Here is a 27,950-nt window from a genome sequence, read left to right as displayed (position 1 = left end):
TCCTGTTTGGTTCTTTTTTTTATAATTTCCAACTCTTTATTGATATTCTGTATTTGTTGAGGCAGTGTTCTCCTGGATTCCTTTATATTTCTGTCTATGATTTTCTTTAATCTGAGCATCTGTAAGACAGTTGGTATAAAGCGTGTCTAGTAAGTCCAGTTCTGCTTCCTCAAGGACAGATTCTCTTCAGTTTGTTTTTTTCCTGCAAATGGGTTATACCTTCTTGTCTCTTTGCATATCTTGTAAACTTTTTTGTTAAAAACTGGACATTTTGAATGTTGTAAGTTGGTACTACTGAAAATCAGATTTTTCTCCCTTTTTAGGGTTTGTTGTTGCTGTTGTGAGTTTGTTTAGTTAATTCTAAACTATTTTTGTAAAGTCTGTATTCTTTGTTGTGTTTGAGCACTGAAGTCTCTGTTCCTTCAGCTTAGTGGAGATGTAATTATTTGACAGAGATTCCCCTAACGCCTGGAGCCAAAACAAAAACCAAACTGTCCCAGTCCTCGCAGATCAGCTCTTCCTTGGGGCACTCGGAATGCTTAGTGGGCTGTTCACTGCTCTGCCTGAGCCTTCACTTCCTCTTTGCCTGGAGCCCAAAGGTCAGGCAGAGGTGGAAGCCTAAGATCTGCTCAGGTGTTTTCAGAGCATGCCCTTAGTCCTGAGCATACATGAGGCCTTGTAGACTTCCCGACATATGCAGGGACTTTACAAAGCCCTTTGCCCTCCAGTAGTTTTTGTTTCCCAGCCTCTTCCTTCCCAGGCTTTTTGATTGCTCTCACTGTAATTCCTTATTTCCAACTGTTTTTTATTACTTCTTGATACTGCAGCTCATATGTTTGCCTCTAAATACTTTTAAGAAATACAACCCAGGAAGCTGCTTCTGTCCCAGGGAAGCTCTGACACAGGCAAGACAAAGGCAAGCCCTGGAGCTAGTCTGCAGGGAACCACCATACAGAGTGAAACACACATTATTGGTAAATAAATAAATAACAAATTGGTATAGCTCTAGGTTGAGTAACCACCTGATTTGTTTTATAAATGTTGGCTGATTAAATTGATCATACACATATTTTGTGGATTATCAACTTTGCCATATATGCTTGTACTCAGATTCTGGCAATTAACCGTGGAGAAAATTTGAAGGTACTGACAGTCAAGGTCAACATTCCTGATGGAGTTAAGAATGAATTCTGTAGGTGGTGCATCCAAAACAGGTGTGTTTATAGACTTTTATAGAATTTCCTTTCTCTTGTTTCTAAAATACCATACTGAGATCTATATGTTCTAATACGGAAAGATGTGCATTATGTCAAAAAAAAAAAAAAAGAAATCAACAATGACAAACAGCAGAAACAGTATCTTTATGTTTAAAATATATATATATATATATACGTATATATATATACTGTGTGTGTGTGTGTACATGTTGTGTATGTTGTATGTTTAAATTGAAACAACTAGGAGGGACTTTAATACTTTTTCTATAAAGAGCATGTTTATTCTTGTGAAAAAAATAAATTAACAAATGCATGCTATATATAACAAATCAGAAATGTTTTCTTAAGGATAATTGAAACAAATTTAATTTATTGGATACTACAATTAAATTCTTTAAGCATACCTTATATAGTTTTCCTAAAATATTTTGCACATTAAGGATGATTGAAACAAACATTAAATTTATTGGATATTTAAGAGATTTCTGATGTTATGTGACCTTTTATTATGCTTTTTTTGTTAAGGGAAACTTTAAAAATAGCACCACATGGTATAGCATTTTTAACTTTTAGTTTTAGTTTTTAGAATATATTTGATCCTCACAAGAGACTCGTTGGTTGGTAGAGCAGATTTGTAGCTGCCATTTGACAAATGAGCAAATGAGAACACGGATGGAGAGGTAAAGTGGCTTGCCTGGCAGTAAGGAGATGTAGGTTTGAGGTATGCTCATCACTAGCCAGTTCTGTCTGACCTTAGGTTAGGGAGATTGCTGGAAATGCTACATGAATGGTGGACGAATTGTGCTGAGAAGAACAAGTGCTGTGTACTTTGGGGATGAGCTGTCTCACCCAACGTAGTTCTTGCATCAATTCAATGGAAGCCAGTGTGCCAAACCAATTTCATGAATGATCAATTTACTGAATGGCGAAACTAAGGACCTGTCAAGTAAAACAAACATTTAAATGTTAATCACTAGGTTAATTGCTTAAGCCAATTATGTTTTATCTATACAAGGGAATTCTGTGCAGTTGTTTTGAAAAAGTTGAGATAGAACTAAAAGTGAGAGATAAACATGTCCTTTTAGGTTAAAAGGATAATTATAATTTGTATTTGTAGTATCATCTCATTAATGGTAAAAGTATTTTTATGTTAGTATATAAAAATGTGTGAAAACATATAAGTGGTCTACTCCTTAGCTCTGTGTGAGATTTTAATTTTCTATTGTATACACTTTTGGGTAGTTCTCATTTTTTAAGTCAATGCTTATTTCCTTTATAAATAAATAAGTTCCATTAAAAATAAAAAAGAAATAAATACCTAAATGAAATCCTAGATTTAAAAAATTATATTAAGAAATTAGATAATTTAAATTTAAGATCTGATGAAACTTTAAGACAGTTCATAGAAGGAGCAAAATCATAAGTAGCTATATCTGGATTTGAATTCCAGTTATATTACTGCCTACCATTGCGACTATGAGCATGTTACTTAATATTTTTTCTGTTTCATTATCTTTAAAATGGTGAGTAATACTGTTCTCACAGATTTGAGAGTGTTAAACAATACTCATGTAATTGTGTAGCTTTTGATAGTGTCTATTATTACAATTGTGTATTGTGCTAATTTTCTTTTTAGAAATGTTTTTTATAAGTTGATCACAGTAAATTGAGGACAACTTCCGCTCATTTCCTACAAATATTTATAATACTCAGTATCAGAGTTTGTCTTCAGTAGTTAAGGAATTGTTATGCTTTTAATCTGTTATCTACATAATAAGTAAATGTCAAGGAATGGTTTTCCTTGCAATGATTTAGTTGGTTTTTCTTAGCTTATCTCTATTTTATTTTATTCTCCAATCGAATAATTGGTAATAATATTTAACCTATACTGTAATACTCTACATCACTGTAGTATAGTGATACAATTTTCAGTTGTATTCTAGAAGTTTCTCGTCATGTAGATAATTGAAGAAACTAAAGAACTGAAAAAAGGCAGTTAAAATACTTTTTCCAGACTAAAGAACTATTATCAAGACATTTTTTTCTTTTCTTTAAACACATTGGAATGACTGAAGATGGTTACTTGAATCTTATTCTTTTTTTTTCAAGATTTTATTTATTTATATGTAGAAAGAAGGTAAGGGAGAGAGAAATATTGATGTATGAGAAACATCTATTGGTTGCCTCCCATACGCAACCTGACCAGGGATTGAGCCCGCAATATCGGTTATGTGCCCTGGTGGAGAATTGAACCTGCAACCTTTTGGTATAGGGGATGATGCTCCAACCAACTGAGCCACTTGGCCAGGGCTCCTAGTCTTTTTTTTTTTTTTTTTAAACTCTCTTTGTACCTATTCTTCCACCTCTCCCTTGTACTTACCACTCAGGTTATGTGCTAGATGTTGGGGATCCACCTGTAAATCAGATAAATATACTGACTGTCTTTGGTGACAATGTACTTCAATGAAAAAGACATTGAACAAATGGTTAGGCATATGCTGAGGTTACAAAGGAGAAGTGCAGTGTGTCATAAGAATTTGCAACAGGGAACCTTAACAACTGGGTGCCTATGTAGGTCTGAGACAGGAGGGAGAGGAAGCAACAGGAAATCAGGATTGAGATGTAGGCATGGGTCAAATCATACCTAGCTTTCTTAGTCATGTTAAGGATTTCTTTCTTTACCTCAGGGGTCATGGAAAGCCAATTAAGGGTTTAAACAGAGGTATGTCATGATCATTTGCATTTTAAAAGATCATTATGGTTGCAGCATAGAGAACAGTTTGGAAGGAACCAAGGGTAAATGTGGGGGTTAGGGATGTTGGTGGCTGGGACTAGATGGTAGCAATAGGAAAGGAAATAGGTAAACTGTGAATGGGTATAAGTAAGGCATCCTGGAGTCTCAAATAGACCCACAGCTCTCTGTTCCAGGGAGGGGAGCAGAGCAATCACCCCAAAGAAGGGTCTTGAGGCTTAAGGAGGACTATTGGGGCTTCCAGAGAGATTGGGTAGGTAGCATTAATGGTTTCTGGTTTTCTCCTACATGCAATGGGGCATTCGGCCTTGAAGAGAATGACCACAGCAGACCTCAGATACATTTTTAAAATACCATTCCATTAGGGTCTTCTATCTTCAAAAGACTGTCTTCCTAGCACATTGTCCCATGACCCAGGACTACTACACTCTTTCCTCACTGCCCAAGCTACACAGCATGGTGTACGTGACTCTTAGTGATCTGCCGTGTTTTCTAGCTTGTCTGTCTAAACCACCCCCTGTCCGCGGAATCCTGATATTTTATGCCCTGGCAGTACTACTGTACTTGCAGTCATTTGATCATTCTCTTCCATGTCACTGAGCATGAGCTATGGTTTCTTCCCAGGACACTTTTATTTCTTTGTCTTGCATTCTAAACTATGATTTTTTTAAAAAAGATTTTATTTATTTTTAGACAGAGGGGAAGGGAGAGAGGGAGAGAAACATCAATGTGTGGTTGCTTCTCACACGCCCCCTACTGGGGACCTGACCTGCAACCCAGGCATGTGCCCTGACTGAGAATCGAACCTGCAGCCCTTTAGTTCACAGGCCGGCGGCACTCAATCCACTGAGCCACACCAGCCAGGACTAAACCATGATTTTTCTAAAAATTGAATTTATCAGGGTCGTTCCAGGTGTACAGTTCTATATCATCTGTGTATTGTATTGTGTGTTCACTACCCCAAGTCAAATTTCTTTCCATCACCATTTATCCCCCTTTACCATCTCCTACCTCCCCCTAATCCCCTTTCCCTCTGGTAATCACTGTACTGTTTGCTATGGGGTTTTTTGTTTGTTTAATCCCTTCACCTTTTTCACCCAGCCCCACCAGTCTGTTCTTTGTATTTATGAGTCTGTTTCTACTTTGTTAGTTTATTTCGTTCATTAGATTCTACATGGAAGTGAGATGATATAGTACTTGTCTTCCTCTGACTGGCTTATTTCACTTAGCATAATACTCTCTAGGTCCGTCCATGCTGTCACAAAAGGTAAGATTTCCTTTTTTTACAGCCGAGTACTATTCCATTGTGTAAATGTACCACAGTTTTTTTATTTACTCATCTACTTAAAATCCATCTCAGGTGTTTCTTTTGGGAAGTCTTTCTTAACATTGGGTTTCCCAAATTAATAATAATAATAGTCTGTGTCTAATTTATATTCTACTCCCTATTTCTTACACCCTCAGGTAAAGGTGACATTAGGGAGTAACAGGGACTTGGGTAGAAGGAAGGGTGTACAGTAGGTCCTGCCTAAAAGCACTTTCATTCAAATTAAAAGACAAACGAAACTATATTCTCCTCAAATAATACCCTTTTATGGAAGGGAATCAATTGGTTGTAATTATGTAACTTTTGATGTTTACATTATAAATGCTTAAATGTTTCTTCACTGCAATTAGCTAATTTCCTTGGCGAGATAAGTAAGGGAGATAAGAATACCCCTACGGCCTATTAATTGTTTATTAGAAACCATTAATATATTATTATTTAAGAGCCATTGGAGGGCAAGGGCAGAGATGCTGTTAACGGATGAGAACACAGAAAGGGTAGGGCTGAATTTCTTTGTCATTTTTAGCTTGCGTTTTTTCTTACTGTTTTTTCTCCAGGGTCCACTAACAGTCACTTCACCGCATTTATATTCATCAGCGTGTACGTGTGCGGTGTAGTCTGGGTACCAGCGTAAGCTCTAACGGAGAGTGACAAGAGGCAGCGGTTAGAACAGTTTCTCCTTTGCTCAGTTTGCTTTAACCTTACGGAAGAGATACAGAACGGGGAAAAGAAGGATGGTGTTTGTCTTAGTTCTGGCTGCCTTAACAAAATACCATAGACCAGGTGGTATAAACAACAGAAATTTGTTTTCCTATAGTTTTGAAGGCTGTGAAATTCAAGATCAAGGTGCAGGCTGATTTCGTTCCTGGTGAGGGCCCTCTTCTTGGCTTGCAGACCATGGCCTGCTTGCTGTGCTCTCGCTTTTTAGGTAGAGAGAAAGAGCTCTCTGATATTTCCTTTTATAAGGGTACTAACTCCATTATGAGGGCCCTACCCTTACAACCTCATCTAAACTGAATTGTCTTCTAAAGGCCCCATCACCAAATAGCATCCTACGACAGGAGGCGGGGTGGTGGGGTGGTTAGGGCTTCAACACACCAGTTTGTGAGGGACATAGTTTGGTCCATACCAGTGCTCTAGTAATTTTTTTTGGTAACTTTCTTATATCCTAAGACTTTTGACCATTATTATTAATGCTTTGGAGACTCTTCCCAGAATAGCAACGTTTTTGCCTTGCTTAAGTTTTATGTGTGACCATGGTTACTGGGTTTTTAAAATAACTCCAGATGCCACTGCTAATAATTTCCAGACATCACAGTCTCTCTTCACAGATTGTTACTCGGTTCAGTAAAGTTCCTTCCCCCTTTCTGTCCCCCTTCCTTTCCCCTCTCCCAGGAGCACTTTCCTGGTCTCGTTACCGGTACAGCGGCTTTAGCACAGGCCTCTTTTTCTTCAGGTGGAGACCACGTCGCTTTGCGAGGCCGGAGCTAATGAAGATCTTACACAATTCAGTGGATGATTCTTTTAAACGCCTCATTTATCCTCTCCTCTGTAGAGAGTTCAGGTATGCATCCTGTCAATTTAGTTCTGTGTAACGTTTATTACTATGCATGACAATAGGCCCATTAAATCATGTAGCAAATATTTTTTGATCCATTAACCAATCCAAAGTGCTGAGTCACAGTCACAAAGTCTTAAAATTAAGCATAGGTTTCAATCTGCATGTAGATCATACACATAGATCACAAAACACAAAACATTAATTCCGATATGCTTATCAAATCTTGACCCCTTACTGTGTACCCCTTCCAGTTCCGCATTACCAGTCTTGCAGTTTGACAACCAAGCTAAACAAAGGGTTTTATTGATGAGAGATTTGGCTTGGGAGAAACAAACTAAGAAGTTAATGGAGAAGTTAGTTGGAAGCAGATTTTAGAGATAAAGTGAGCCAAAAAAAAAAAAAAAAAAAAAAAAAGCATTAGGGAATCAGCACACAATGAATTTATTACTATAAAGAGAGAAAGTTCATATAATGTTTTTCACTTCAAATGGGAATCATTTGGATGAGTAATTATCCGCAGTGATGAGCAAATATTCGAAGATTATTAAAGGGATCATGTAGATGGTCTAACACAGGGGTGTCAAACTCATTTTCACTGGGGCCACAGCAGCCTTGAGGTTGCCTTCAAAGAGCCAGATGTAGTTTTAGGACTGTGTAAATGTAACTCCTCCTTAGCTAGGGGCAAGGAGCTCTGCGCTGCTGCTGGGTGGAAACAAGGTGGAGGGCCGGATTCGGCCCGCGGGCCTTGTGTTTGCCACCTGTGTTCTAGCAGAAGGACTAAGAATTACAAAGAAGAAGAACCACAAAAGGTGTGAGGTGTACAGAATTGTTTTTAGGGGAAGAGATGGAAAGGAAAGTAATGCTGGGGCAAAAACCCTCTTTCCCTCTGTCCTGTGTCTTGGAAGGCAGTCTTTAGAAACCAGCCATTTCTTCATCCATTCCTTCCTACGTTCTATAGATTTTCTTCATTCCAACTTGTTTATAGGTTTTCAGCAAGGGTTACTTTGGAACTATAATTCCTAGTCATCTCTTCAATAGCTAGAATTTATAGCAGCTTTTATAATGTTTTTCTTTTATGGGACCTGGCCATTGAGTTGGGAGGTATTTAGAGGAGGGAGTAAGGAGATACTATTAAAAAGTACACCCAGCTCCTTTGTCCAACTTCTTCTTTTTTTTTTTTAATCAATGTCATTCTTTTGGTTTATCCTTTTTAGCCCAGACGTCCCTTAAAAATACTGTTTCTTTTGGAGTCCTATTTCAAGTCTGTGTAAAGTAACATCTCTTGATTTTGAGTGCTGGAACATCAAATTTAAAAATAAGGGATTCTGTCCTTAATGAAGTGAAAAAAACCTCATTTAAAATTTCATTTCCTTTATGTTGTTTTCTCATGTTGCATATAATACCCAGCAGCACTTTGGACGTCTTTGTATATATTTGATTTGCGTAGCTTTGCTACTTGTACAGTAATTTCACTGAGATTTAATGAAGGCCCCTTGCTGTGGAATTGTTTAATGTAAACTCCTCTGACTGCCACTGGTGGCAAGCAAGAGCACTTTCCTTCTCTTTTTCTAAAATGCCTGTGGTTAAAAAAAATATCTTATTTCATTCCATATGTTGGTTTTCATGCATTGTTTATAGATGTGTCTCTTGATAGAAATACTTGTAATTACCTGAACAGCAGTTAAGGGGGAAAACTCCCAGTGGATTTTTTAGAAAAGAAAATTACTTTAATTCTCAAATTAATACATCTGTCCTAATGTAGAAAAATTGAAAGAATCAGTAAAACAAAAAAACACATGATTTTACTACCTAGATAGTACCGTTGTTAACCAGACTTTTCTCTGTTCAGGTGTATATATATTATTATTATTATTATTTTCTAAAGATTTTATTTATATATTTTTAAAGAGAGAGGAAAGGAGGGAGAAAGAGAGGGAGAGAAACAGCAGTGTGTGATTGCCTCTCACACGCCCCCTACTGGGGACCTGTCCGGCAACCAAGGCATGTGCCCTGACTGGGAATCGAACCTACAGCCCTTTGATTCGCAGTCCAGTGCTCAGCCCACTGAGCCACACCAGCCAGGGCTCATGTGTATGTATTAAAAGAGAACAGATAGCCTATGTTATTTTGCAGCCACTTTATTCATTTGACTGTATGTGGCGGCAAGTCCACTTCTGCATTTCTCATTTCTGTGACTGTCATGGTCACTCCTTCATGTGTCATTTTTCACACCCACTTCTTTCTTTAAGCCACCAGTTACCATCTTTTATTGTATTTTGAATTTTGATTCCTGTTTGTCTCCATGGTTACTAGGGGGTAGTTAGTACCTGTCCATGGTTAGTTCTGGACATCATCATTTTTGTTTGAATTATTATACTAGGGTCATAGATGACTCTGTCTTATATTTTCCAATACGTAGTCTGCATTGCCATCCTAAAATTCCCATCTGATTATGTCTTACTCTTCAACTTAAAGTCCTTCCATGGATCTTCTTTGTCTCCAGCAAAAAATCTAAACTCTTTGAAAGAATGTGCATGGCCCTTTGTGATCTGGTTTCTTTTTGCCTAACGTCTTGGTATGTCTTTTTACTTTAGCATATGAAGTTACTTGCTTCTGCTGTGATGAGCCATGAGCTGCTTCCATTGCCTGGAGTATTTTCTCCATGCCTTCTCTCCATCCACTCTCCCTACCTGTGTTTGCCTAACTCTATTACTTATCGTTCTTGATTCACCTAAGAACACAACTCTTTTAGAAAGTCTTACTTATTTAGCTGTCCCTCCTATGTGTTCCTATTGGAATAGCACTTACTGTTTTATATTTGTATGTTTATTTCTCTGTTTCTTCTACTAGATGGTGGTCTTCAGGGCAGGGATCTTACCTTTTCAGCTTTGTATCTCTCCAGCCCGATCATGGTACCTTATGTAAGGCTGACAGCAATGCTCACTCCATAAATAAAGTCAAAAGTGAAGCTCTAGAAATATCTGTAATGGTATTTTTCATGCTGCGTGGCTGAATGCAGGCAAAATGGCCGTGAAACGTTAGAGAAGATGAGAGAAAAGCCTTGGGGAACTGAAGTAAGCCAGTAAAGCGAACATTAGTTAGCTGTGTGTGCCTCCACTTATGTAAATAATTGTACCTCAGAACTGATATGGAATGTGCTTTGAATTGCACAGTTCAGTTTGAACTCTCAATTTTCTTGTGGCCAGTGACATACAGTTTTTTAAACCTTATCTAATAGAGATGACACACTTTTTATAAAAGTCAGACTTTTAATAACTTCTTTGGATAAAATCGGGACGTTATTTGTATGAGTCATGGTTCTAGACTGGTGTGAGTGTGTGCGGTCACATCAGATCAGTGTGAGAATGACGGGGGGAGGGAATGGAGTGGAGTGAGAAGGTAGCATTGAGATATGCTTAGGTGTAAAACTAAGTAGTGATGGAGGAGACAACTTATGATTCAGTAACATCACTTTAATTACATGTTTATATTTTTAATTTGCTGATAAACTTACCTTGGTACCATGTGATGTCCGAATCTTTATACACCTGCCTCTGTCATATACACAGATGTTTATACATGTAGATTTTGCATACAAGGGAGAGCAGATAGAGGAGTGTGGGTATGATGAACTTGGTAGGTTTGTTACCACAAAGTTGTTTGTGATACCATGTTACTGCAGTTAGCAAAAATAGACTCAATATAATTTTGTGTATGATGTTTTCTCTCTTAAGTAATTTTGTTATAATAAAACTCCTGTGAGGAATAATTCTTTAGAATGAATTCTGTTGTTTTTCTGGAAGAAAATATGGGTGAATGAAAAACTAAATACATTCTCTTTTTTCATTTTCTTTTTCTATTTCTAAAGAGCCAAACTAACATCAGATGCAGAGAAGGAATCTGTAATGATGTTTGGACGCAACCTTCGCCAGCTCCTTTTAACAAGCCCGGTTCCAGGGCGCACCTTGATGGGAGTGGATCCTGGTTACAGACACGGCTGCAAGTTAGCTATAATTTCTCCTACCAGTAAGCCTGTCTTTCAGCGTTTGCACTAAAGTTGTTTGGTTGGGCATATGTTTCACTTCATATATTTCATGGTGTTTGGAAATAATGTTAATTTTCACATCTTAGAAAATGATTTTCATATACAGGGATATGGGATCCAGAGCATCAAACTTCATATTCGTCCTATTTGATGACCAAAATCCTCAATATAGTACTGTCATTTATGCTCTTCCTATGTCACAGTGCAGACATTGAAGATTAACTGAGGTCAGATTTTAACAACTCTGTCTGCCTGTCAACTTTCATTTATTGTGATGGATTTACGTGTGATACATTTTATTTTATATATTTATTTATTTATTTATTTTGTACATATAGTTACTTTTTTATAGCACAGGAAGATAATCGTTATTATATTGTAACTAGAATCAGAGCAGATGGCAAATTCACGAGGTAGTTTTGGTTATTTATTTATTTTTAAACATCAGGCTTCAGTAACAATAACCAAAGAAGTCTAAACTGCACAGATATGTTGGTCACCGCTGTAGTCCTCAGGGGCTCAAAAGCCAGCAGGGTCAAGTACCATAAACGTAATGACGAAGAATTTCAACGGGCCAAAAATGTAGACCACTGCAATAAACTCTGCCCTAGTAACTTCTTAACATTCTTCTTAAACATTGAACAATTTTTGTTACTCAGCAGAATATCAACCGTGCACATAGAACTCCTACAAGAATAGTATCTTAATATTGTCAGTGTTCCAACCAGGCTTTTGTTTCCCCCCAAGGTCAATGGATCAGGGTTCCCTGAACCAATATGTCCATTCCCTGTATGTATTAGTGTTAACGGTAATGTGCAAACTGGATTTTGTTTTCAAGGTTAAATAGCAGATTGGCTTCACATTTGGTGGCCAGCTGTGAACCTTAATTTTTCATCTTTTATGTTTTAAATAAATTTAACTACATTTCATAAGCCCCGAGATTTTCAATAACCTGCTAATGATTGTATACTTTTAATTTACACTTCATTCCAATTAATTTGAACCCCACATACATATTTAAAATTGTTTACAGATGGTTGTAACTAAAGCAATGATAAACTTTACTACTTGTACAGTTAGACTGCTAATAAGGCCTCTAACTAAGAGCTGCATATTTTATGCATTTTTTTACTTGCTAGGAGCAGTTCTTAAAATTGCAGCTTTGATTCTCTGTCAGCAGTAAGTGCTTTCACTTTGCTTACTTCCACGTGGATAACCAAATTCACTTTTTCCCTCTCTTGTAAAACAACTCCCCCCTCAAACATAAATGTTAATTGTCCAACTGAACAGGTGCCAAAAGAAACTTGAATTTGAGCAACAGATTGATAAATATAATGACTAGCAGAGAAGTATGCTCATAACAGGCACTCAATACGTGTTTGTCACACTGGAGTGTGTGAATCGTAAGGCAGCTGTTAGATACTTTTCATCATACACTGTAACCGTTTAACAAGGGAGTTCAAGGTTACCAGACTTAATTCTCCCTCAAATGTAAATACAAGATTTTGAAATTTTAAAAACTGGTTTAACAGTTCCCAGAAAATGTAAACAAGTTGATAGTAGTTGCTACTACCATATTAATTGAGAGAGAGAAAGAACAATTACTAAGTCGTAATGTACAACTGAGGAGAAGAAATACAGAATTAAGAAGAGGTAGCTAATTATTATTTCCTCCAGATTTATCTTCGTAGTGTTTTTTGTTCATATATTTACTTATCCCTGTTAACTTATGGAGCTGAAAGAGAATTTTGTTATCTGAATGCATTTCGCTGGCTCCCTAGGTACATAAATAATGAAAAGCTGGTGTAAACATAAGGTTGTGTTTTCATACCGTGCCACGTCTCTGTGTTTGTTTTTTGCTGACATTAAATTTTTCCTATTGAAATGATTCTGTAAAGAGTAAAAATTAAAGCTTCTTACAAAGTACAAAATTATAAATATTCTACTGTTACAATAATGTAAGACTAGGTACACAGGAAAAGACTATGTACCTTCCTAGGTACATAGGAAGTAAGACTGTAATGTATAACAGGTTTTTTTGCCAAATATTCCTTCATGTAATTATATATGACTTTTATAATTAAAAATTGAAAAGTATTAATGAAATTTTTAATAGCAAAAATAAATAAATGCTTTGTAAAAAAAGAAATGATTATATATAGAATATGAACTAATCTGCCAACTTATGAGATTGCTTGCTTATAGTATTTCTGTTTTTGTTGATAGCTTTGAAGCCTACTGCACACTTGTCCTCTAGCGTATTAATAAGTAACTTACTCTTTTTAGAAAGGATACACTGACAAAATCTTAGGTTAATGGCTTTGACCAAACATGTTTAGTCTGTCACAGGACAATAGCAATGACAAAAGCATTGATGATAGAGTTCATGGTTTGGCTCCCCCATCTTATGGTCCGGGCTCTGTCAGATGTGGTACCCCAAAAGCGTGAGCTGGCTGCACGAAAGCCATACACAGCCCTCTGGACGGCTGCACAGGTCCCGACATATTTATCAGCTTTTCCCAACTTAACCACATGTGCTAAGGATAGTTCCACTGTGCTTGCGGCCCATTGGTCGATGTTGTTCTGATTATAATCTTCTCCACCCAAAACCCTGTCTGTAAACGCTTTAACAATGTTGTGGGCCTCATCTACATTGAAGCCAACCTCGTCGTAGTGGCGATGGTACTTCTTGATGGTGGCGCCTGTGTTATACATTTTAATTCTCAGTATATGTTTTAAGTATCCCAGGAAATTTTTGTTGTTTTGGCCAGTAAATGTTTTATCTGTTACTCAAATATTTACCCTTTCTATTACTCTTAACTTTTTTCTCTGTTTGACTGTTTTTATGTGAGATCATTTTTTTCTACCTAAAACTCTAGACAGTTACTTTCAGTATGGATCAGTTGGTGACAACCTATCTCAGTTTTTGTTTGAAAAAGTTTCTGCCCTGGCTGGTGTGGCTCAGTGGATTGAGTCCTGACCTGAGAACTGAAAGGGTGTTGGTTCGATTCCTAGTCAGGGCACATTCTTGGGTTGTGGGCCAGGTGCCCAGTTGGGGGCCTGTGAGAGGCAACTTGTCAATGTATCTCTTACACATCGGTGTTTTTTTCTCTCGTTTTCTCCCTCCCTTCCTCTCTCTCTAAAAATAAATAAATAAAATCTTTAAAAATTTTAAAGATTTTTTTTAAAAAGAAAAAGTTTTGAAGGATTTTTTTGGTGGTTTATAACTCAGGATTGACAATACTTTAAAGATGTCATTTCATTTTTTTGTGGGTTTATTTTTTAAGTTTTTTATTTTTTAATTATATTTATTGGGGTAGCATTGGTTAATAAGATCATACAGGTTTCAAATGCACAGTTCTATGATACATCATCTGTACATTGCATTGTTTCCCCACCACCCAAAATCAAATCTTCTGTCAGCATGTATTTGATGTAGGGTTTTTAGTTTTTAGTCTGATTCATTCATTCCTTCCTTCCTTCCTTCATTCAACTATGATTTCTCTTGAGAAATCAGCCAAAAATCTTATTATTTCCCCTGCCTGCAAAGATTTTCTCTTAATGGTTTTCAGAAGTTTTCTTATGTTGTTATTATTATTATTTTTATTTATGGCATGAGTTCTGCTTGGGTTTATAGAGATTCTTGCATCTCCTTTTGGAATTCCAATTAAATGTATATTAAACCTTTCAACCTCCTCTCTATTTTCCGTTCTTTTGTTTTATTTTGTCTTGATTGGTTTTGAGTTAATCCTCTATTCTGCTGCCTTATCTGCTATTATATCCATCCATTGAGTTCTTTATTCAAGCTATTATATTTTCAAGTTTTGGAATTTTAAATTGATAGTTATAAAAAAATAGATTACAGTTGTATGGTGAACTTCTTCACCGTTTAACTTGTTTTGATCTTTTAAGTTTCCCTTATTTTTACCTTCTGTATCTCTAAAGGTATTTGCTATTTATTTGTTTTTGTGTTTCTTTTGGTTTAGGTTTTCAATTCTAAAATAGCTTTTTCTTTCATATGTAATTCATTCTTCAGTTCTCTCATCTCATTTCTGAAGTTTTCTATTTCTGACTTGGTATTCTCATTTTCTATTATTTTGTAGCTTGTTCTTAATATTAGGTATAGGTTTTCTCTGTTTTGTAGGCAAGGACATCATACTAGTCTTTTTTATTTCTTGTCTTTAAAAATAATCATTCTATATGCCATTTGATTATGATCCTTTTCTGTGGATTAGGGTCACATAAAATTAGTATTCCTCAGCTTTTAGGCTGGGTCATGAACGGTTTTCTAGCTATGTATCTCTGGAACTGTCACTTCTGGTTTTTTTCTAAAAGTATTGAGAAAAAGCCTTCTGTATCTATGTAAATTGAGAGATAATCTTACAGTTTATGGAATCTGCTTCTGTGTTGCTTTCTTCCCTTTTACCTGGACTTTTTTTCTTTGCTCATACTATCCTTACCTTGCTCAATGTGGATATGATTCGCAGCAATTTCTCCTCAGTGTGGGGTTTTGTACTGAAAAGGATATTCTAGTTTTAGTTTCAGGAGTTCATAGAGATCAGAGCTTTCCAGTCCTTTCTGAACTGCTGTGCAGGCTTTGTGCTGACCTATAAATAGAGTTTGCAAGGGCTTTCCAGTTTCAGCTCTGTTCCTAGACAGGCCTGTTGTCATTTCCAGCAAAGTACCTTTTGGCATTTTCGGGATTCTTCCTTCCGATCTTGGGTTTATGAGATGCTCTCTGCTCCTCCAACAGAAGAAATGTTGGCGCGTGAAGGCTTTGATAGTTGTCAGTGCGCTGTTCCCACCTGCTCATACTCCAGGGTTTTGTGGGGTTTCCGATTTGCTGTCCTGGTCGCTCTCCTTCTATGCTATGCATTTTCACAGTAAATAGGAAGTGCATTTTATCAATGTTTTTTTCCTACATCTATTGAGCTATCATATGGCTTTTAACTTTTCCTGTGTTTGTATTATTGATAGGGTGATTCTTTTTTAAATTTCTCACACACACACACACACACACACACATCTTCAGTCTATTTTGTTAAGTAAGACTTTTCCTCCGCAGGCTGCCACAGAAGCACTGTGATTCATGGGCCCTGATCCCCTGCTGGGCCTCAGGGATGAATTTGGTCACAGACACCAAGGGGGGGAAAAAAAAAAGACTTTTCCAAGATTTTAACTATTTCATTATTTAATCTAAATGAACATAGTTGTTTATAATAGTTTTTCTGTATCATTTAAATCTGTTCTGAGTTTGTACTTAATATCTTTTTATTTTTAATGTAATTATCTGCATGTTTTATCCTTTCTTTTTCCTGATTGGTATTGCTAAAATTTTTTTTCTTAATAAGTGCTTTTAAATATTAAACTTCATTGGTCTTCTGTGTTTTTTTTAATTTTTATTTTATTAATTTCTGCTTTTAATTTTATCATTTTCCACCTTCCACTTTCATTGAGATTCTTCTATTGTTCTTTTCCTAACTTCCTAAGTTGGTCACCTAGCTAATTATTATTTCTATTCTTCAGGTACCCTCAACTTTTTTAGTATCTTTTTTGGCTAAAATACAGTACAGAAAAGCTCACCATTCATAAATATGCAGCTGAAAAATTATACATGATAAAGAAATTCACATATCTGCAACCCAAAGGAGACATAAAAACATCACTTATTTTATATGTAGTAAATATTCCGTAAATGTTAGCTTTTACTGTTATTGATCTTAAGTATCATTAAGAATTAATAATGGATTTATGTAGCAAAATAGAGCCCTTGTAACTTTGGAAGGAACAAAACTTTCTAGTGCTTAGGGAGAATCTGCTTTAGTGAATATGGTTGATTCAGACTGCACTGTAAAAGGCAAACCAGTCCCCTTTTCTGTTTTAACTGGCTGAAATCATTGGTGTGTTAGGTTTGTAATGTCTTATAAACTGGCTTATTCTTTTTCATTTTTTCCTAAGGTCAGATACTTCATACTGATGTGGTTTACTTGCATTGTGGACGAGGCTTCCAAGAGGCAGAGAAAATAAAGAGGCTTTTGCTGAATTTCAAGTATGAAAACAAGTAACCGTTTGAGGACTTCAGTTGCTCAGCCAATCAGAGATACCTTTGAAGCCCCTAGTTTGGAGGGAGGGGTTACGGGGAGTGCCGTGGGGAAGGAGAAGGAGCCACGTAAAACAATGCTGGGGCAAATTGCTGGAGAACTCTACGTTTGGAGACTCCAGAGGAGCTTTCCTCCCTTCCTCTGCCACCTTCACTGAACAAAGGGGGTAATATGAGCAAAGTGAGCGTTTAATTTTTCTGTTTGGGCCTATACTTTCTTCCTCCTTCCCTCCTTTCTTCCTTCCTTCCTTCCTTCCTCCTTTCCTTCCTCCCTTCTTCCCTCCTTCCCTCCCTCCCTTTCTTCCTCATGGATCTGAAGAATGGATGTGATAGTAGTTAGAAGCTTCAGAAATTATTTGACAACCTATCACATAATTCAACCTTAATGTCTTTATTATGGCTTAGATCCACTTAACTATTACTAAATTTGGTTCCTGCTAGCTGGGAAGAAAACTGACTGTTCTTGAGGTGTGTGACAGTAAGATCTTTCTCCACTGACTGCGGTCCCAAATGAAGAGGCAGTGTTGTTTATTTTACGTATGTCTGCCTTGTGAAACAGTTGCGAAGTCGCTTGGATAGACGGGAGAGTATGAGCATTGTACAGTAGTACTTGTGCATTCTGTACCTTTTCTTCTGATTGATTTAGAAGCATGCCTTGAGCTCATCCAGTGTCTCCTCCTGTTTCTGCCTTAAAGCTGCAGCACAGTGGTGATTGGAAATGGAACCGCCTGCCGGGAAACAGAAGCTTACTTTGCTGACCTGATAATGAAAAATTACTTTGCACCTCTGGATGTTGTTTACTGGTAAGCATATTAGGAATGTTTGTTTTCCTTGAAAGGCAGAAGAACTCAACTCCTTCTGTGATGTTTTCTCCCCTACCCACCTTTTTAAAAAGATGCACATCTCGTTCTGCTGGAAACCACCTCTTACTGTTTACAAGAGCTCCCGGTACAATGTAAAGTGTCTGTCTCTGGCAGAAATTTGAGTTTCAGTATCCTGAACCTTCTCACAGGAGCTGCAAGTTAGGGCTTACCTGGTTTCGTGGGACTTCCCCGGCTTTACCCCGTGTGAGGGCTCTTTATGGTCTAATAAGCAGGACTGGACATCTTAGCCTTCTCCCGAAGTTTTGATGCCTATGAATCATTGGCCTTGAGAACTGAGAGCCAAGGTAAGTATTACAAATTATAAGTATTTCTAAAGTTCCTTTCTTACCTGTCTTTTTATCAAGCTTTCATTTTATGTGGGCGTACAGTTAACTTCTAAATAGCTTCGGATGCGCATGACCCATTCATCCATTCTTGCCCCTGTGAGTAGTTCTGCTTTCATTTACCGTTGTTTTCTCACTTTCCCTTTGGAACTCAAATAGCCATGCTTACCTTTTCCAAACTATTGAACAATATTAATTCCTAAAGAGTTTAATTCTAGGAGATAAGATAGTTATAAAGGTCCGATATCTAGGGGAGAACACGCAAAGGCCATCTCCCGCTGCTCTATGAGAAATCTAATAACAAGGTATACTCAACTACTGAGTGTGTGACAGCATCCACAGAACAAAACAAAAACCAAGCAACCAACACAGGAAGACGAGTTCTGTGGCCCATTTAGGAAGGGCAGAAAAGAGGGGCCTTGTATTTAGTGTCGTATTTTGTGTGCCAAGAGTATGATCAAGATATCAGGAAAAGAAACTCAGGGTGACCGATGGGAATTACAAGGTCGAGACAGACTGTAGGTGCCATGGGATCATGGTTTAGGAAAGCGCCAGATTGTAGAGTCCACCTGAGCCTTTTCCCCTCCTTCTTGTTTCTTCTTGTTCAGGTTGGTTTGGAGATTCCTGTGGATTTTCCCTGTTCTAGGGGCTGCACGTGTGCACCCAGTGCTTTTGAGAATCTAACACAAGGACCTGACATAGCTGATTCAGCTTATTTCAGGCAAACACTCTGATGTCTTTTTAACTTATTTGCATTAATTTGATATAAATATCTTGGGTACTTTATAGTCATTATAAATAGAACTTTCAGATCATTAAAAATGTTAAATAGTGAAGACTTCTCAAATTTCATCTGAATTTACTGATAGAGTATCCCTTTATTGAACTTTCAACAGTGATGGTAGTAGAACGAGGAAGAGAGCCTTGGACAAATCTGGGTACTTTTGTCATTACCATTTACTGGTTGTGTAAGTTTGTAAGAGTTACTCTCTCTGGGCTTCAGTTTCCTTTATCATTAAAATGGGGACTGCTTTTGCTTTCAGCAGAATTTTGAAGTTTTCTTTATAATTATCATATTAAGTATTAAAACTTTCTTTTGTATTTATCTCTTTTTTGTGTGTTTCTATTAAGAATTACTTTATTACATTACTTTATATCTGTATAAAGGAGCACTTTTTTTTTTAGTGTTAATTTTGTTCCCCAACCATGTACAGTCTACTTTCATTGTTTATAATTAATTTTTCAGTTGCTTCCCTTGGATTTGTAGGTATATGGTCATGCCATCTGCACAAGGTGGTGGATTTTCTTCTCTTGTTTAATGGTATCATGCAGTCAGTGTCTTTGAAAATCTATTAAATAATAATGATAATGGAACTCTTCTACTCTGGTCGGATTGCTCCTAGTGTCTCCCTTGAGTTCAATGCTGCCTTTTGTATATGTTTAAAACATTTAAAGCAAATAATCTTATAAGCATTTTAAAAATATTGATTACTATTTTATTAAGTTTTAAACTCAAGAATGAAGAACAGCATTCATGGTTTTTCAGAATTTTGCTATAATTATATGAGATTTTTTTCCTATTTTGATCTATGAGTATGCTAAATTGTAGTAGTAGATTTTCCACAATAGAACTGTTTTTGCAATTTTATTTGCACTTCATTTTGTAATAGTGTATTCTTTTAAGGTCCTGTTGGGATGTATTTGCTAATATTTTTATGAGCTTTTGAATTCCTTAAATAATGTAACTAACTAATCAGAATTTACGGTGAGTTTTAGGAAAATCAGCTATTTGATTTCATCTTGTTATCATTTTGCCAGTTCACCATGCCTTTATGAGGAAGCCATATTTCATCCTCTTAACATTTTGAAGTTATGTTGCAAACGATGTTTAAGTTGACATTTTCATGCTTTCTGTGGCAGAAATTGTTAGCACTTCGTGAACATATAATCTGGTATGCACTCTTGTAATCCTGTCATTTACTCCTCCTGAAAAACCTTTTCCTGGCACGTCCTCCAGCACACTCCCTCTACCCCTTCCCGCACGGTTTGCCCGGACAGATCTGCCATAGGTTAACATATACCGTGACTTACCTCCCAATCTGTTAGCACCATGCACCCTGACCCACTCATGCAACTTCCCTCTAACCCATGTCTCTTTCTGTCCTCAACATATCTTGTAAACTTTGGTACTTACATACAGGGTGGGGCAAAAGTAGGCTTATAGTTGTGAGCACATGAAAACATAGTTTATTCTTGCATTATTGTTATTATTATATTCCATATGAACAACTGTAAACCTCCTTTTGCCTCACCCTGTATAATGTGTGGAAGTCATCCAAAACTTCCTTTCTTAATTACCAAAGGAGGAAGAAAACTGGAATTAAGTTGTGGAATGTAACTATGGTAAGACTTAGTTAGTCACATATGTTTAAGTGTTTGTAAAAAGATTTTCTACAATATTATACGTGTCATTTAAGTATTTGCTAGAGTGATTTGCTATTTTACTCTGGCACATAGTAGGCACTCATTTTATTTTTTGAATAGCTGAATCTTTGTTTTCATTCATGTTAAATTATTATACTTCTTGTTTTCTGCATTTTTACCCATTTTCCTTTTTGTAAACAATAGTGGTTTCTTTTGTGTAGCAACAGTAGCATTTATTGAAATGTAGAAATACGTAGCTCCTTATGAGACATCTGTGTTTGTAGTCCATGTATCTGGTTTCTCTTATGTTGAAACTTTCTTAAATCAGGGAAGAATATTATATTTATCTCTACTTCCTTGATATTAAGCATATTTCTGTACTTACAGATCCATCTCAATAAATACTTAGGGCTTCAAATTGTTAAATATTAAGGGTAAAACTGTAATTGGCGCTTGAACAACACAGGGGTTAGGGTCTCTAACCTTTCTGCAGCTGAAAATCCACATGTAAATTTGACTCCCTAAAAACCTAAGTTGTCCCCCGGTATCCACATGGGATTGGTTCCAAGACCCTTGCAGACACCAAAATCAGTCGATGCTCAGGTTCTCTATGTAAAACAGAATAGATCAACGCATAAAGTTGGTCCCCGGCATTTGCAGACTCCCAGCCATGGATCGAAAACAGTCCAGGTGTTTATTGAGAAAGACCTATATATAAATGTGCTCGTGTAGTTTAAACCCATGTTGTTCAAGGGTCAATTGTATTTTTAATGAGATAATTCTTTTCAAGACTATTGACCAGAATTACTGTGTGCCACAGTTATGGAACATTTCCCCTCTGCCTAATGCTTTGGTAAATCTGTGACTTACTATTTTCTCTGCTTTTCCATTATACCGAAATTTACACTTGGCAGATTATAGACTTATATTTTGCCAAAGATAAATGGTTTCTGAAATGGAAATATTGTATGCTTAGAGTTATATATTTATTTAATGAAGCATAAAAGAATTAAAAGTAATCTTTACTATTTGCTGCCTGTATTTCAACTATAAGTGTCATGATTTAGGCTGAGAGTAGAAACATTGCTAGAAATCATAGGACTGAATGCATTCTGGAGAATCACAGATACATGAGGCCACTTAGAACCTGGAAGCAGAAAAGGGAAAAGAAAATTTTGTGCTGTTAATTCAGATCCTGTGCTTAATGTTACTACTCTGAAAGCGGTAATACATAAATGGCTTTGAGCAAGCAAATAAAGAAATTAATTTTTCTTCCTAATTACCTTGTTCATCAGGATAGTGAAACAATTAGAAAATAGAATGAGACAAGAAGGTGTGGGGTGCATATAATGAAAGAATGAGAAAAGGGGAGGGCATCTGCAGTAGAAGGCTGGGGGTGTGGTTTTCAATGACTGGGGGCTTGGCCAATGAAGGACAAGGGGATAGCCACATCTCACTAGAAATGAGGGTTTGTGCTAGACATCTGTGAATACACATTGGACCTCTTCTTCTTTCATTACAGTAAGGTATCAACCATTTACTAGAAGGAAAACACAATTTAAGTAATCGTAACTTAGTTTCTTGGAATAAATTGGTGTGCGTTCCAGAGTCTAACTAAATTGAAGGGAATAGCTTGAGCCTCAAACGTCTAATTCATTTGTGAAAATGCCTAATAGTGAAGATAATGAAAGTCTTTTGCCTTAAAATTAAACAAACACAATTTCTTTAAAGAATAATAGTACTATCGATTGACTTAAAAGTATAGATAAGTGATAGGACATACGGTTACCTAAGATGTTATTTATATTTTAGAGCATATTTCAAAGTATTGTAATACAGGTACAGGCATTCCTCGGAGATACTGCAAGTTTGGGTCCAGACCACCATGATAAAGTGAATATTATGTTTACACTACACTGTAGGCTGTTGAGTGTGCAATAGCATTTCTAAAAAAACAGTGTACAGACCTTAAGTAAAAAATACTTTTAAGTCTTGAAAAATGCTAACCATCATCTGAGCCTTCAGTAAGTCATAATCTTTTTGCTTGTAGAGGGCCTTGCCTCAACGTTGATGGCTGCTGACTATGATGGTTGTGGCAATTTCTTAAAATAAGACAATGATGACGTTTGTCACATCTATTAATTCTTCCTTCAAGGAATGATTTCTCTGTAGATGTGATATTTTGACAGGAATCTTTTTTCTGAGCAGTAGGTCTCAATAACGGGCTTGAAATATTCAGTAAACCATGTTGTAGACAGACATGCTATCATTTAGGACTTGGTGTTCCATTTATAGAGGACAGGCGGAGTAGATTTATCATAATTCTTAAGGGCTCTAGGAGTTTTGGAATGGTTAATGAGCATTGGCTTCAACTTAAAGTCACCAGCTGCATTATTCCCTAACCAGAGAGTCAGCCTGTCCTTTGAAGCTTTGAAGCCAGGCATTGACTTCTCTCTACTAAGGAATGTTGTAGATGGTATCTTCTTCCTGTACAAGGTTGTTTTGTATGGACTGAAAATCTGTTGCTGAGCATAGCCACCTTCAATAATTATCTTAGCTTGATCTTCTGGAAAACTTGACTCAGCTTCTGCATCAGCACTTGCTGCTTCACCTTGTACTTTTATTTCTGCTTGGTATGGTCAATCATTTAAATGTAGCTGTCCTAGGGGATGTACAGTGATAGATCACTGAGGTTTTAAATACATTTCCTAGCAGTTAATGAGGTTGAGCATCTTTGTTTGCTTTTTTGCCATTATGTATCTTCTTTGGTAAAATATATGTCTAATTATTCTTCCCACTTAAAAAATTGGATTGTTTTTCCTCCTGTCATTGAGTAAGAGTATTTTATATTTATTCTGAATACAAGTCCTGTGTCACATACCTGTTTTGTTTTTTTTTTTAATCTTCACCCGAGGATATATGTTTATTGATTTTAGAGAGAGACAGAAAGAAAGCAGGGGAGGAACATTGCTTGGTTGCCTCCTGTACTTGCTCTGGCCAGGGATGGAGCCCACAGCCTTTTGGTGTGCAGGACGGCACTCCAACCAACTGAGCCACCCAGCCAGGGCTATCATGGGTTTCTCATAAATAAGCATTTTGGTCTATCCCACTTCATTTTTGTTAGGAAAACTAGACTGGTAGATACATCTAGATTTTAGTGTATCTTTTGATAGTTTCTTGACAGCCTTATGGAGAAACTATAGAATTAAGAGTTTTGGTTAGGTTGTTGCTAAAAAGAGGTTGGTTATCTAATGGATTGATGTCTGGCGTGAGATCTGTAGGGGCATGCTGCAGACGCTGTATTAGTTAACACTTAATTAGTCATTCAGAAGGTTGGGAGGCATGCTTTCCAAGTTTGTGGACATTGAGGTTTCTTAGAATCAGGATAAGAAAATAATTAGAAATACTTGAGTTGTTGGATCTAACCTAACAAGATGAACTTTACTATAACATGGCTAAAGACTTGTGATGCTAGAAGGAATTTTCGGTAGAGATTTCGATGGGGTGATTTCCGCGGTTTCCTTGAAACCTGACCAAGGAAGATTCTACCACAGCAACCTAGAGCAGATTTCCCGTGTCCTGAACCACCTGGGCCTAATTTCTTTTGGTTTGAAGAAATTTAGTTCTTAATCATCGTTAAGCTTAGCTATACAACTTAATATATATCTAGCTATGTATAAAGCTTATTATGTCGTGAAGTTAAAATTGCTGTTATTTATTTCTAACTACTGCAATAATTTGCATTTTACATGTGGACTGTAAAATCAGTTTCTTTGCATTTAAACATCTGTCTCCTCCTTCTGCATTTTTTAGTAGTGATAAAGGCTATGAATTAACCTTGGAACTTAGGGCAACCTCAGTTACTTTTTGGATGTCAGTTTGAGTATTATGCTTAATAACAAGGTAAGATGATACAGTATTTGTCTCACTTCTTTCTACAGCGAAGGCTTGAGACAGTGTGCCGCGAGGGTCTAGGATTTTTTTGCCTTTCTCCTATTGAAATTCCTCACTCCGTTTCTGTGATCATTGTAAACACTAGGCTCTTGTTGATAAGGCTTCTTTTCTGGGATGTTTGTGACATTAAATAAATTTTAAAATAACACTTTTTATATCAATATAATTTATCTTTATTTTTTGAAACAGTCAGAATATTTTTAAATATATTTTTTAAATAGACCATAATGAGATATGTTGAAAGGGAGGTATAGAAATGAATAATTGCGTGTGTGTGTGTGTGTGTGTGTGTGTTTGGTTTTAAAATGCCATTTGGATTCGGATTCAGATTGACAGTTTCTGATCAAAGTAAAATGTTTTACCAGTTTTGTAACCCATGTGTTTATGCCTAAGTCCAGTTTAAGCATCTGCAGGAGTTCCCCCAACCTGCCCCCCAGCCCCCTTTAACTGTAGCCCCTTTTGCCGATCTTCGTTTATTGACTTAGATTAGAACTGGCCTAGAGCCCAGTGATGGTCATTTCTCGTCTTAAGGTTTTGGTTATAAATCTGCTTTTGTTGCCAGATCCAATAAAGATTCTTGATTGTTTTTGTTAGTTTTATTACAAGTTCTTGCCAAAGATACAGTATATTATAACCAAAACAGATGTTCTGTTTAGACAATGTATTTGCTATAAGATAACTTAAAATATAAATTGAACAACAGTATGCTCAGCATTAAGGTAACAATTGATGAACTTTGGGATTTTATGAGTGTTTTTGGATAACCTTTAGAAATAGAAGGAACAGTACCTTATTTTGAACAATCGTTTTACAGTTTTTTGTCCATCTCAGCTTGTGTGTGTGCGGTCTTAGGTCCTCCTAGACCCTCCTACAAACCGACATTTTAATGTGATCTTGAAAGTAGAGTGGAGTTAACCAAATTCATATACATGGTTCTGCTGTTTCTTAAAGCATATGTCAGATAAATAGTATTTGCTTTCATAGAGACATCAGTTTAGTAAAAAATAGTTTTTAATATTCTAATGCTTGTAAATAAGTAGGTGAAATAATTATACATAGACCTTTTCAAAAATGGTGTACTTGGTGAATTTTGGAACCACATCATAGGGTTGTAGGTAGATCCTTTGCGACTTGAACCATCTCTGATTAGGGCCTGGTGCAGTCTTGATTTATTGCTGAATTCTTTGTTGTAGTGAACACAGACATGTAGTGACTATAAGATGAATGTATCGTAGTCCCTAGAATAAATTAGATGTGCAAGGGATAAGACTGCATTATCAACAGATTTCTAATGGACTAAGTTTTACCTTGGGATCGTTAACCCTTTGGTCTGTTCTTAGTCACATTTTCCTCTTTCCTTAGGCATTAAATAGCTTGCTGTCTTTTCTCCTCTTTGGCCAAAACCTTTAAAAGTGTATTCAGCAGCGTATTGGGGAACATTTAAGTGTTGTTGTTTTTTTAATTAGAACTGTTTGGGTTGTACAGAATGACTCCGGTTCTGTCTCTCATTTCGATTGCATCAGAAGAATGCAAAATTGCTAGAATCCTTTGTTGCTGAGATCCTTTTCATTTGGTTAGATTGGACTTGAAGATTCTCTGGCCACAATTTGATATTTGCAAAAAGGAGTTCTTGAATCCACCGTATTTGTGTTATATATATATATATATATTTTTTTTTTCTTTTTGAGGGGGGAAATCTTTTGATTCCAGTGTATTTTATGTGGCTAATCTTTGTATTATGCTCTCCTAACTTACTGAAATACCACTTTCAAGTTCCCCACATCCGTACATTTCTAAGGTTACACCCAGCTTAATTCCCATTACTTTTCCGCTTCACAGCACTTGCATTTTGAAGAGACCCTAACATTTGGGTTCACATTATGATAATTAGGCTTTAGGCGCATGGGGGATTAAAGATGTCTCAGGTCTAGTTGAAGAATAAAGTTCAGAAGCACTTGTAAAACTTGCCCGATGGGTGGGTAGAGGTGCTTTTATTTATTCACTACTCATGCAGCATTAATCCGTATTTCATCAGGTACCTACAGTGCTGTAATTCTAGCTGTGACCTTGGGACTTGATTTACTTCAGCTTCGTTTTCTTTATTAATGTGCCATGAAAGAGGTACATGAAAGATAGCCAACATCAAAGTACCTTTTAAAGTAAAATGGTTGATAGGAATTCCCTGGTATTTAACACTCTCTGTCAAATGTTTCAGCTGGTTTGCATCCTTTTACAAGCTATTGCTTGCTGCACTAAAAGAAATTTAAAGCAGCTACTTCAGGGCAGGGTGGTGGGGCATGGTGGTGGTGGTGGTGGTAGTTGGGTGGCAATATTAGCCAGAGAAGAGAGTCCATGAGAATTTAAGAACATACTCTTTTTCTACTGTTCTCCTCACAAGAGGGTTTGGGTTTTTTTGTTTTTCTTTGGGTCTGGTGTGTTTGTGGGTTTTTTTAGTGCAATGCAGCACTTGATGACTAGAGTGAGGAGACACTCCTCTTGGTTATAAGAAGATTGAAGAGGGTTGCCAAAGAAAATTCATCAAACCTCTCTGTGAAAGAAAGAATAAAAGGCAATGTCAGTATCTTATTCAGAGGTTGTTTAACTACTTTCACTTCACAGCCTGTTTATTCTTTACTGAACCATCTAAGAAAGAGCTTTTAAACACAGTAATACGGGAAACTGAGTCTTAAGAAGAACAAAGGAAGCAGGACTCAAAGAAGTCCTGCCATGCGTATTGTGGAATATTTATTTTCCCTGGAACACATGTTTTACAGGCTATCGGCTGTGTTCTAGGCTGGGTGCACAGGCGGAGAACTTCTTGTCACTCAGTTTTGAAACTCTGGTTCCTTCTTTGTTTCATAAATACCTGTTGGATGTTTCTCCCTACTTCAGAAAAAAACAGTTAGAAGTGTTTTGCATTTTAGATAATCTCAATTATCTAAAATGCAAACTATCTCAATCTGAATAGTGAAAAATAGAAATCACAGAATGTTTTAGAAAATGAAATTAACTTGCTTTCAAATTTATACTTTATTTCAACTAACATAACCTTGACTTCTGCCTTTTAAAGTCTATTATAATAAAACCTTTTTCCTAATTAATATTTGTTAAAATGCATTTGTAGAATTAAAATGCTTTAAAAATAGCATATGTTCTTGATATTCTGTGGTTTTGTTTACACTTACCTGCTTAACTAATTTTTATTCATAAATGGCAGGAAAATAAATTTCAACCCAGACCTCATCTTGGTGATGTATTGAACTAAAGTCTTTGGCCTGTAAAGTATAAGAAATCAACACTACAGCTGACACAGAGGAGTTTGGTAATGGTCTTTTCTTTTCAAGGAAAGCAGATATTTGCAAG

General features: G+C 36.6%; 1 protein-coding gene, 1 non-coding gene and 1 pseudogene across 3 annotated transcripts in view; 2 read left to right on the top strand and 1 right to left on the bottom strand.

Moving 5' to 3' along the window:
* SRBD1 (S1 RNA binding domain 1) overlaps positions 1 to 27,950 on the top strand; it is a 180,847-nt gene that overhangs the window by 30,893 nt on the left and 122,004 nt on the right. For both annotated transcript variants that reach the window (XM_045189474.2, XM_024552858.3), the window contains exons 10-14: positions 1,111 to 1,214; positions 6,753 to 6,860; positions 10,726 to 10,883; positions 16,861 to 16,951; positions 17,698 to 17,805. In XM_045189474.2, the coding sequence (XP_045045409.2) occupies positions 1,111 to 1,214; positions 6,753 to 6,860; positions 10,726 to 10,883; positions 16,861 to 16,951; positions 17,698 to 17,805 (569 nt within the window). The remainder of the gene's footprint in view (positions 1 to 1,110; positions 1,215 to 6,752; positions 6,861 to 10,725; positions 10,884 to 16,860; positions 16,952 to 17,697; positions 17,806 to 27,950) is intronic.
* LOC112297949 (dynein light chain Tctex-type 3 pseudogene) lies at positions 13,246 to 13,649 on the bottom strand (annotated as a pseudogene).
* Positions 15,963 to 16,044, top strand: LOC112298233 (small nucleolar RNA SNORA5). Its single transcript, XR_002974138.1, has one exon. It is a non-coding gene; the product is annotated as a small nucleolar RNA SNORA5 (small nucleolar RNA).

The sequence above is a fragment of the Desmodus rotundus genome, chromosome 5 (genome assembly GCF_022682495.2).
Source record: "Desmodus rotundus isolate HL8 chromosome 5, HLdesRot8A.1, whole genome shotgun sequence".
Lineage (NCBI taxonomy): Eukaryota > Metazoa > Chordata > Mammalia > Chiroptera > Phyllostomidae > Desmodus > Desmodus rotundus.
This window is presented reverse-complemented; position numbering and strand designations above follow the sequence as displayed.